The following is a 12020-nucleotide window of genomic DNA, read 5'->3' on the forward strand; positions in this document are numbered from 1 at the left end:
GTAGGTAGCACTTACAATATCTTGGCAGCAGTCATGATTCTATTAGACAGTGCTTTGATTGCTACTTTCCTCCCATGCTAGATAGTCTGCCAGCATTTAAGATGCTTTCTGCCTCAACTCCCTTCTCAAGCTAGTGCAGGTGTTGCATAGATAATGCTGTCTAGAATAGAGTAATGGGAGCTTAGTCTCCTGCCTAATTCTCCTCCTTGCTGAGAGATACTGCATTGTATAAATCCACCTCCCTTCATACCTAAAGATGCTCTAGTAATGAGTTGTATCTGCTTGCAGACTTCAAGTAGTCAGACTAGTGCGCTATGTTGCTTCCTTTTGGCCTGGTTTACTCTGCAAAGTTAGGTCAATGTAAGTCCCCTTGCGTTGACCTAGTTGTGCGTGTCTCTACACTTAAATTGGTCTCCCATTGATTGTAAGCTCTCCATTATGCCAGCATAGTAACACCGCCTCCCTGAGTGGCGTTGAGTCGTGGTCAATATATTGAGGTCAATGCAGTGCAAGTGTAGACATTGCATTCCCTACGTCAACCCTAACAGTCCTCCAGCAGCTGTCTCTCAATGCCTGACACTGATCATTCTGGTCACAGTTGTGAATTCTGCTGCCCCAGGGGTCATGGAGACCAGAAGACTTCTCTTGCCCTTTAAATCCCTGCGAAGTTTTGAAGTTTTAAATTTATTAATTCCTTTTCCTGATTGTTCATCTTGGCAAGGACACAATAACAGAGGGCTTCAAGGTGTGCAGCTGACCATGTCGGCTATATGCTTCCACTTGGAGTAGACCGGTGATATTTAATCTCATGGGCCTGTGGGGAGAAGAGGCTGTGCAAACACAGCCACAAATCAGCTGTAGAAACGTGGACATCTATGAGCAGATTGAATGGGGGATGCAGGAGAAAGGGTATGACAGGGAGCAGCAGCAGTGCTGTGCGAAAGTGAAGAAACTGTGGCAGGCATACCAGAAAGCCAGGGAGGCGAACAGTCAACTTGATGCTGAGCCACAGACCTGGCACTTTTACAAAGAACTGCATGCCGTACTTGGAGGAAACCCCACCAGCATCTTGCACGCCTCCAAGGAGCCTGAGGCCCCTGGTTTGAACAGCGAGGAGGAGGATGGGGGACGTGTGACCGTGGGTGGGGAGATTGTTGAGCCGTGCTGTGAGCCAGGACCTGTTTGAGACTCCACAATCTAGTCAGTCCTGGCAGTTGAGCACAGGTGAACCTGATACAGGGGAAAGAACCTTGGGTAAGTGTGTAAATGTATTTCCCATTACAGTGATGGTGCCCCCAACTTAGCAGAACATAGCTATTGACTTGCCTTTAATTTATTTGTACTAGAAGAGCTAGTGGTACAACAGGTAAAATCTGTTTTTCATTCCCCTGTGGAGTTAGGCAGGGGACTCCTTATGGAACAGTTTATGTACCTGGGGTTGTCCCTTGAATTCTCCTGAGAGATCTCGATGAAACTTCCACGGAGGTACTTTGCAATGTTCTCCAAAAGGTTTCTAGGGACGGCAGCCTTATTTTTTCCATTGAGGTAGGACCCTTTTCCATGCCAGTCAGCAATAATTTTGGCAGGCACTATTTTGTAAACAGGTTAGCAGCATACTGGCCCAGGTGGCTTTGGAATGCCAGGAGCAACTGTGTTATCTGTGCCTTTGTTACTCTCAGGAGTGTGAGATCAGCTGAAATCACCACCATCTGTGGAAAGTGGTGACCGTGTTCAGTGCCATTGCCATATACTCAGTTTCATGCAACTGGGCCATTCCCACGTCATTTCCCTCAGCCCTGGCCAGCCATACTCACTATGTGAGTGGGGCCGTGAACAAGCACTCAGAAGCAGAAGTGTCAATAATCGTGTCTTGTTTAAAACCTTAGGAGAGCAAGGGAAGGGAGTTCTGAACCTTAACTTTTGCTTTCTGTTGTACCATTGTCAGTATAGTCACCTCTGTCTGTTTTATCTGCAGCTGCTCGAGGGGCTCCCAGATCAGGAGGAGAAAGAAGAGAACTCAGGATGATGTGTTCAGTGAGATCCTGGACGCCAGAGCTGTGTCAGACCATGAACAGAGGCCCTGGAGGATGAATACTGCAGACTCTAGGGAGAAAGGTCCAGGAGCTGGAGAGGGAGATGCACCAGGACATAATGGAGCTTTTCCGACAGCAAACACAGATGCTGTAGACACTTGTGGACCTACAGGGTCCACAGTCCCAGGCTCATCTCCCTTTGCAGTCCCTGGAGAACTTCAGAATGGCAACTCCCTACATCTCTACACCCACTCAACATTCCACATGGCATCAGGGATACATCCCTACCCCTCCACTGGGGGACATCATGGACAAACACAACTTCAGCTACAGTTGCTGTATGTATAGCTAACATGGACATGAATGTTCCATCCCCTTCTTTATGCTCTGTTCCATAAATTTATTAAGGTTGTAATATATTTGCTTTTAACTTTCACAGATTTTTTTTTTTTTCTGAAGTGTGGTTACTCAATAAAATTATTATTTGGAAAATAATTCCTGCAGAATGGCTGGCAGTACTGAAAGCACTCACTCACTTATGATTGTACACTTTGTCATTGATCTTGTGAGCTATGATTATTACGCTGTGTTTGACATAAATGTGCAGCATGCACCACAAAAGTAATGGGTACGCATCTATGAATGCAACACTGACCATGCACCAAGTGCCACACAATTCCTAATAGGTTCCCAAACCTCAGGGCCAGGCAGAGCACAGTACACCACGAAACATCATTGTGACTCTGTTAAGTGCTCTTTCAAAGCCTCCCTGAGTTGTGTAGCTCCGTGTTGCGCTTTTCTGATCGCCCTTGCGTCTGGCTGTTCCAATGCAGCAGACGGCCATTCCCCCTCTGCCCTGGCAGCAACTTTCCTTCCTTGGCGTCACAGACGTTATGCAGGACGCAGTGGGCATATCCCCATCGAGATATTTTTCTCACTGAGATCCAATCTTGTGAGTAAACAACACCAGCATCTCTTCAGGCTACCAAAAGCACATTTGGCTGCCGTTATGCGCCCACTTGAGCTGGCAGTTGATTCTTTCCTTGGTGTTGTCAAGGTGTATGGTTTATGGCTTTATGAGCTATGGGAGCAAGCAGTAGGCTGGGACCCCCAGGATCGCTACTGGCATTTCAGTGTCCCCAAAGGTGATCTGCCAGAGGGGAAGTCCCTGCCTGGAGCTTTCTGAACAGTCCTGTGTTCTTAAAGGTGCAAGCATCATGTGCCTTTCCTGACGAGCCAACATTGATGTAGGTGAAGTGTCTTGAGTGAGCTACAAGAGCTTGCATAACCACAGAAAAATAGCCCTTTCTGTTGATTACTCTGTGGCAAAGGGGTGTGGTGCCAGAATAGGGATATGCATGCTGTCCATTGCTCCACCCCCAGTTCGGGAACCTCATTGCTGAAAATCCATCCATTTTGGCCTGCACGTTGCCAAGAGTCACAGTCCTGAGCAGAAGACTATTAGTGGCCCTTCACACTTGCATGACAGTGGTCCCCCACAGTGGATTTTTCAACTACAAAATGATTTCTCACAGCAGCAATCCAGTGTTGCAAGTTTCCACAGTGCGATTGCCACTTGGTTCTCCATTGTCCGTGCAATTCTCTTTGTAGTGTCCCTGCACTGGAGAGCTGGGTTGAGCTCAGCACACAGATCCAGGAATGTGGTCTTGTGCATCTGAAAGTTCTGAAACCACTGCTCATCATCCCAAATCTTCATTATGATGTGATTCCACCAGTCAGTGCTCATTTGTCAGGCCCAGAAGTGGTGCTCCAGCACTTGCAGCTGTTCCATGAATGCCACCAACAATCTTGAATTGATTCTTGCTGTGGGACACAGCAATCTGACGTCCAGGACATTGTCCTGTTCCCTGTGGTTCTTGTCGTTCTGCAAATACTGGAGGATTGTGCGTTTTGTGCTTGCAGTGCGCATGACAAGAGTGCAGAGCTGTGTAGGCTCCATGCTTCAGTCACACGTAGTGGACAGCAACAAGTCCTGTGTGCGTTCGTGGGACTTTCAAGTCCTGTGACATTATAGGGTGGAGAAAGTTGGATGCTGGGAAGTTGACCTCTTGCTCCCAGTTCCCTGTGTAACTAGTTTCTGCCCCACCATGCATTGCCAAAACTTACCAAAAGACAGTGCGGTGGATGGTGGTGAGTTGCATGCTGAGATGCTTACAGTACAGTGTGCTGTGCATTGACACAAGCACTCCTGGTGAGTACTTGCAGCTCTAATGCAAGGCACCAAGTATGCACGCGCACAAGCGATATACCTAACTGTGGCGGCTTTGTACCACCGTAACTTTGATCGGCAAAAGTTTGTAGTGTAGCCGTGCCCTTTCACTCACTCACCTCATGAGTTCCCTTAATGAGTTGCTGATGCAACTTGTGCAGTATCACTTAGAAAAACAAAGTGTGTGTAAGAGGGGGGGTGTTTGTGTGTAGGTTCTGCCTCTGAACATCATCCCCTTTCTTCTGTGTGTGGGTTCAGCAGAGCATCACATCCCTTTTCTGTGTGTGTGTGTGTGTGTGTGTGTGTGTGTGTGTGTGCGTGCGCGCGCACAGCAGAACATCACTCCATTTCTTGCTACACACAGTCACTTCTATCGCATCCTCTAAAATAAAGTAGCTTGCAGGCCTAAGGCTGCCTGGATGTTGCTGGTTAGGCGGGTGGTGCCCAGAAAAGGGCATTCCCTCTCTAGGCTGATGTTTGGGGTGTGTGTGTGTGTGGTAATGGCACTTACTCACACTTCTAATGATTTTCTGCTATTAATACATAATTGAAATGTGGTGGGGTGGGGTTCAGTGACCTCTGAGAGCATCACCGACAAAATGTATCCTTTATGTATGCTGAGGAAAATGGAGAGGCCAACGGTGTGAACCCAGAATGGAGAGCCATTGGAATGTTCTTCCTGATGGGATCTGGTTGGGGAAGATTAAGTCTGCTGCTCACTGGTGCTTTTTTATGACTGAGAATGAATGGGAACTGTGGGCTTTCTTGGGATTTCTTGCAATTTCATTGACTGTTACAATTGTGAACTGTAGAAATAAAACAATGGCTGCTTTTGCCTCCCAGTAACATTGAATAGACTCTGTATTTAATCTCACAGCGGTAGATTGTTTTGACTTAAGACTGTGATGTTCCTGTTTTTCAAACCTCACTTATTTTATACTGATTTATTTATTTATTTATCCTAGCTCAGGAAATGATTAGTACTGATCTGGCCAAACTATTTTAGCACATTCTGCTCAGATTGATAACTTTCTCCAGCTTATGCCATCATGTTCCATTTCAATATCGAAAGGCTGGCTTTAAATGTAGGGTGCATGTTTGTGACTTTCCTCCCTACTCTTCTTCTTAATTACCTGTTTTCTTTTAAGGATTAAGGGCTGGTGGGTGTCTCATCATTATGTCTCCACATTTCTATCTGGAGTAATGTTAACATGGTAAGTTTTCTCTTTACTCTGCTGACAGATTTTCATTAATGGTTTTAAACCCTCCTCGGAGACATCTAAAGTGACCTGATATAAATGTGTTTTCCCAGGCACTTGCTGCAGCTTTGTGCCTTATATGTTTTCTCTGGTGTGACATTTGGAATGATAAATATAGAACTACTGGAGAGTTCACAGTTACAGCTCCATGAAAACAACACCTCAGTAGCTGTAATGGGGGCAGCAAAATGTCTGAATCTCCCTGATTTGCTGCTCTATATAAAGATCTAAGAAACTTATATTAAAGAACAAGCAGATAAATCTCTCTATATAGACAATAAATGACGTGAATTATATTCAATAAATCTTTGGGGTTTTTTATCTGTTTATAATCTGGGTTCAGCAAAATGAAAGTAACATTCAAACTCGGTTTTGTTTTGGTTTTTAATTTTTATCTCCTGATTAGGATGATTGTGCAAACAGTTTGAATGTTGTTTTGTGTAATTTAACAAAACCTTGATTAAAGTAGTCTCACTTATCATCTTTTTATATATATGTTTAATATAAAAATCCTTTTATTTCAGTCACCATTTAACTTCTTTATTAAAACCAGAGGAACAGAAATAGTTTGTATGAAAACAATTAAATTACTTCTCCCCTCAAGTGCACACACCTATGTTGATTGGGTTTTTTGCAAATATTACTGAATGATTTGATCATTGGCTATAGAATACTGCCATTTAATTAACAAGAAAAAGCAACATTCCAAGTTAGAGAAAAGAACCTAGGGAAACCCAATGAGATAACTCTGGGTTGAAGGCAACTTGTGATGTTTGGACATTTATTGACACCATAAGCTTTGCCATATGCTTTGGTAAAAGCTGAGATCTGCAGCCTAGTGGGCCGCACTGGATAACAAGAATAACTGCTTATGTCATTCACTGATGGGATCAGACTTGACTGAAATAGGGAGAAGGAAATTTATATTACTTTTTGTTTCTTATTAAACCAAAAGTGTGAATCTTTCTTCTTTTTTACACCCCTCTCTATCAGGCCAGATGGACTCATGTATCAAATGTTTCGCAATCAATTTTTAGCATTTTCAATTTTTCAGAGTAAGTATATCTTACCTTGCTAATTCTTGAATGAAATATGGATCCTCTACATTTCTGCTCCTTAAATACTAAGGTTCCTAGAGGATCTTTTGTATTTAAACTAAGGGCTTGTCTACAGCTGAAACACTTCAGGGGCACTGTTATAGCACTTCACTATAGACACTACCTGCCCCACCGAGAGGCAGTAGCTAGGTTGATAACACTAGGTCAATTAAATAATTCTTCAGTCTAAACCGGGGGGGCGGGGTGTTAGACCAGGTTAACTACATGGCTCAAGGGTATGGATTTTTCACATCTCTGAGCCATTTAGGTGGGTTGACCTAACTTTTTAGTGTGGACCAGGCCTACATTAGCTGATAGCAATGAATTAACTCTTCTTACTGTTTGTGTTAGAGTAGCCAGTGCAACATGATTTTGTTTTCTCCCTCCCAGTTCCAGCTAAAATGAATAATTCCTTTGTTTTCCAGGCTGTGTACAGTTCCTACAATATTATTATCAAAGTGGCTGCCTTTACAGACTCTGTGCATTAGGGAAAAGAAACCACTTGGATCTTACAGTAGGTGAGTGGTTTTGTAACCCCTAATTTAGTTTTACAAAAACTATGTAAGTTACATTCAGCAGCTAATTGACTTAAAGTTTTAAATGTGATTTCTCAAAAAGCCTGTTTTCACTTCCTCAGAGTATCTCAAAGCTTTCACAGCATCATTCCACTATCCTTCCCTGCTTATTTTGAGTATGTAGGTGTTAGCAACAGGAGACTGAAACTAAATGATTTATGAACCTTTTGTTATGTTGGACAAAAAGGATAGTATTAAACTGATATATTGAAGTCTTTGTAATCTTAAATGTAAAAATTGTATCTTTGTCATTTGTTGTCTTATATACAGCCATAGGCATCCAGGGTGCTTTACATACAATGCAGAGCTCCTTGTCCTGAACTTCTTATCTGAAGAAGACATAGAAAGTAATAACAGATGATGGTGCAGGAGAGTGGAGGGGTTGTGTTGGTCTGCAGGTACTAATTTATTTGTCTCTCCTAATGTTCTGGCCTTACAGAAGGATTTCAGTCTTGGATGTGGCGAGGGCTGACCTTCCTCCTTCCCTTCCTGTTCTTTGGGCATGTAAGTTGGAGAACCTGACTTCTACATATTTCACTGATTTGTTTTATCTGAACATAAAGACCCAGGATTGTCAGAGTTGTTAACACAAAGTTGCCTCTTGGATCACATAGTACATATGGTAACTGTGTTTCCACAGCTGGAAATTGAGTATCCCTTTTAGGAAGAAGTTATGAAATGGTTGAAAGTAGGAAGGCTAGTTTAACACAGATTATTCCAGAAACTCTCTTTTAATGAAGATACATCTGGTTGGTTGGTTGGTGTTTTTTTTTTTTTTGTATGAGATCATGAAGAAGACCTTTAACCTTAGTAATTACAGGAGTTTGCCATTGGAGTTCTTCTGTTTGGTTACCTGGCACCACCCTCTTTTTCTTTCAGTGATTGCCTATGTCCGTTACGCTACATCGGTGTGTGCATGTCTCATGCAGCAGTGCCACAGAGTTTTCCCTAGTGGTAACATGTATCTCCACTTAGATAATTGGTTGGTATGGAGTCGCTCTAGTCATCAGGTAGAGACCAGTATCCATCCAACTTTCAGGCTGTTCAGCAATTTTGGCCTGAAAATAAACAGAGAAGTCAATCTAGTCACCTCTCCAAAGAACAGAGTTCATTGCAGAGGTCCTGGATTCGACCTCTGCCAGGTCTTACCTGTCCCATCCTAGGTTCCTAGCCATAGAGGATCTCTGTGTCATTCACAGCTCCACCACGAATCTCAGTAAGGAATTGCCTCAGGCCACATGGCTGCTTGTACTTATGTGACCCTTTCACAAGGCTTCACTTCCAGTGAATGCAGACATGGCTTGAGTAATCTACTGCCCATGGATTCACCCTCTGGACAAGTTAGTATGCACCCCAGACAGTGTGTTGTCATCTCAAAGTTGGTGGATGAGCCTGGACAACGTGTGCGGGGAATCCCATTCTCTGTCTCCCCACTCTAATTTCGGTAACGGACGCTTCAGACACGGATCCCTCTGTACATCATATTCTTCAAGGACAAGAGGCAGCTTAGGCCGCACGCTAAGTTCCAATCTAAGGTGGTGTCTGATTTCCACCTAAGTAAGTCTCTCTACTTGCCAGTCTTTTTTTTCCCTACAGCCATGTGCTCTTACGGATGGACCAAAGCTGCACACCTCGATGTGCACTGAGCCTTAGCTTTTAACATGTTCAGAACAAAGCCCTTTTAGTTTTTCATCTCCCATGCAGAACGAATGAGACGCCGTCCTGTTTACAGCACAAGACTCTAAATGGATCACAAGCTGCATTGTCATGGGCTATCCTGCCAAAGATATCATGTCTCCTGAGAAGCTAGCAGTGCATTCAACCAGAGCGCACTTGGTTTCCATGGCGTTTGTGGGAAATGGTCCTATTATGAACATCTACAGAGCACAGTGTGATCTGTGGTCCTTGGTCAACGCATGCACTAGATTCTGCTTAATTATGGTAGCATCCAGGGAAGATGTGAATGTGGGGAAAGCGATCCTACAGTTCCTCTTCTGATGAGATTTCTAGCACCACCTGCACTGATAACAGTTGGGGAGTACTTACAGTGTAATGGACATATGCAATCACTTGAAGAAAAATGATACCTCACCTTCTTGTAACTGTTGTTCTTCCAGATGTGTTGCATACATCCATTATATGACCCACCCTCCTTCCCCTAATGCATGACTATCACTGGAATCTTAGTGAGAAGGAACTGAAGGACAGGGGAGGCAGTTCCATCCTATATAGCTTGTAGCGGGAGGAAGCCAGGGCACATGTGGGGCTGCCCCTATGGGTACCACTTAGGAAAACTCTCTGGCACCTGTGACAAGACCTGTATGCACCTACAGTGTAAGGACATATGCAATACATCTTGAAAAACAAGTTACAAGAAGGTGAGTAACTGTTTTTCTTCCCTAGCAGTCTCTGACTTGTTCTTGCCATTGTAATAAAGTGGGATACCCTTGTTGTCTGTTTCTTAGGGTTAAACTCCTGGGGTTAAGGCATTTTTTAATCAAGAGCTCCTAGCACTAAAATTTACTCATTCTTCCAGTCTCCCTGAATCCACTTCTATTACTTTCTGAGGACAAATTTCTCCCTTCCCCCACTTTGACTTCATTTTTATTAGGTGGTTGGGGGCATTGGGGGTATTTATTTACTTCCACAATGGTTGTGGGTCATAGATCAAATATCCCCTTGCCTCTGTGCCAGCTGCTAGCAAGTTTAAAAAAACAACAACCCAAAAACCTGTGTAATGTACATCACAATAGAATAGTTCAAGCACCTCATTTTCAAAGCCCTGCCTGACTCCACCACCACCACCTCGTTCTCCCCTCCATCCCCCAACCGCTTATGCTCCTAAATGCACTTTTTGTACCCCTCCACTCATAGCTACAGCACCTTTTATGCTGCCCCTCATGCTTAAAGTTCCCTCCCTTTCTTTGGATACCATCTGACCACACTGCTTTGCTGAAATTCCACCTTCTAAAGAGATTTTCCATGGAGTATTTCAGCAATCATGCACCAACATAAGAAGTGTGTAATTGAAAACAATAAATACAAACTACACTCCACTTTGTGACTGGACCTGCATGTAGCTTTCCAGTATATTACAGATTTGTCCTGTACTGTCTGTGTCCAGCTGAAGCACCGATCCTCCATCCTTTACTCGAGGTAACCTCTGAAATCTCATAAAGAATGCAGACTGAGGCCCTTAGACTCTAAGCTCTCTGGGACAGGATCATGTCTTAGTGTGTACCGCGTGATACAAAAGATGTGCCATGGATACATACATAATGACACATGGTGATACTGGGTGCAGTATAAAATTTTAAATAAGAAAAGGGATTAAAAATGTAGACGTATTCCTCCCTTCTTGCAGACAAAACTGCAATTGGAAAATCTACCTGGGAGAAATTGATTATTCTTTATTTGTTTTAAAAGGGAGGCTCAATGTTGCTCTGCTGCTGTGATTCATTCAAGACTAATTCCTATAACAAACTCAAACTCTTTAAAACATTTAAATTCTTTTGATACCTTAAATCTTACTGATTTTTTTTTATCAGCCCTCTCACCCACAGAGAATGCACCTGTAAATGAACATCATACAATAGAATGCATTTGTGCATGAAAAGCCTGAGTCAAATTAATGTGCTGATTTGTTGAAGAACCAGACTTAAATATAAATATCTATGCAATGTTTTACATAATCCTTCATGGTTAGCAATAAGTATCTTACCCGTACCTCATGCATAGCGCTGGCTTCCAAAATTAAATAATTTTTTTTTCTCTTGCCAGAGGACACACCGGCATGTCAAGTAGCTTCCCTTGCTGTGCTAATTACTAATTTACAGCAACCTAAACTGTTTAACAATCATTTTTATTTTTATTATATTTTTAATGAAGTGGTCTCTCTCTTCTCTTAGTTTTGGCAGCTGTATAATGCAATCACACTTTTTGAACTGTCTAGGCATACGGAATGCAAAGAATGGCAGGTAGGTAACATCAGAGTTCTTGTGAATAGAGTTATCCTATTGATCCAAATGCCTTAGTCTGAAAATTGACCTAGAATTTGTCAGAATAACTTCCTTTGTATAAGTTGAATACAATACCAAACAGAAGGTAGGTATAAAGAATATGGCAGTATCCACTTTATTACTATAGCTTAAAGGATCCTGACACTTTTCTACTTAGTGTTTCTCATTGGAAACAACATGTACACATTTTCTAGAATTCAGTTGCTTGTATTGATCTTGATATAGAATGCTGTGAATCGCTTGGTAAGATGGGATCAAGCAAACAATATGCATTGTGATACGTCTTAAATAGAAATGTATACATCTAGGAACAAAGAATGTAGGCCATACTTACATGAGGGGGACTCTATCCTGGGAAGCAGTGACTCTGAAAGATGTGGGGATCATGGTGGATAATCGGCTGAACATGAACTCCTAGTGTGACTCTGTGGCCAAAAAAGCTAATGCAATCCTGGGCGTATAAACAGGGCAATCTCAAATAGATGTAGAGAGGTTATTTTACCTCTGTATTTGGCCCTGGTGTGACTACTGCTGGAAGGCTGTGTCCAGATCTGGCACCCACAATTCAAGAAGGATGTTGATAAACTGGAGCGGGTTCAGAGAAGAGCCATGAGAACAATTAAAGGATTAGAAAACATGCCTTGTAGTAATAGATTCAAAGAGCTCAATATATTTAGTTTAACAAAGAGGCGGTTAAGGGGGCATGACTTGATTAGAAGTACTTACAAGGGGAACAAATATTTGATAATGAGCTCTTCAGTCTAGCAGAGAAAAGTCTAACATGATCCACTGGCTGCAAGTTGAAAC

The 12020-nt window shown here is 42.8% G+C and overlaps 1 protein-coding gene across 8 annotated transcripts in view; it reads left to right on the plus strand.

Annotated features, from left to right (window-relative positions):
- Nucleotides 1–12020, plus strand: part of TMEM120B (transmembrane protein 120B) — a 41389-nt gene that overhangs the window by 27304 nt on the left and 2065 nt on the right. For 4 of the 8 annotated variants that reach the window (XM_043529238.1, XM_007058295.4, XM_043529236.1 and 1 more), the window contains 5 exons: nucleotides 5412–5477; nucleotides 6516–6577; nucleotides 7045–7137; nucleotides 7634–7698; nucleotides 11103–11171. In XM_043529238.1, the coding sequence (XP_043385173.1) occupies nucleotides 5412–5477; nucleotides 6516–6577; nucleotides 7045–7137; nucleotides 7634–7698; nucleotides 11103–11171 (355 nt within the window). Of the gene's footprint in view, nucleotides 1–1975; nucleotides 2372–5411; nucleotides 5478–6515; nucleotides 6578–7044; nucleotides 7138–7633; nucleotides 7699–8014; nucleotides 9573–11102; nucleotides 11172–12020 lie in introns of all 8 variants that reach the window. The other 4 variants (XR_006285963.1, XR_006285962.1, XM_037878537.2 and 1 more) reach the window with 2 other exon arrangements.

The sequence above is a fragment of the Chelonia mydas genome, chromosome 15, assembly GCF_015237465.2.
Source record: "Chelonia mydas isolate rCheMyd1 chromosome 15, rCheMyd1.pri.v2, whole genome shotgun sequence".
In the NCBI taxonomy this organism is placed as follows: domain Eukaryota; kingdom Metazoa; phylum Chordata; order Testudines; family Cheloniidae; genus Chelonia; species Chelonia mydas.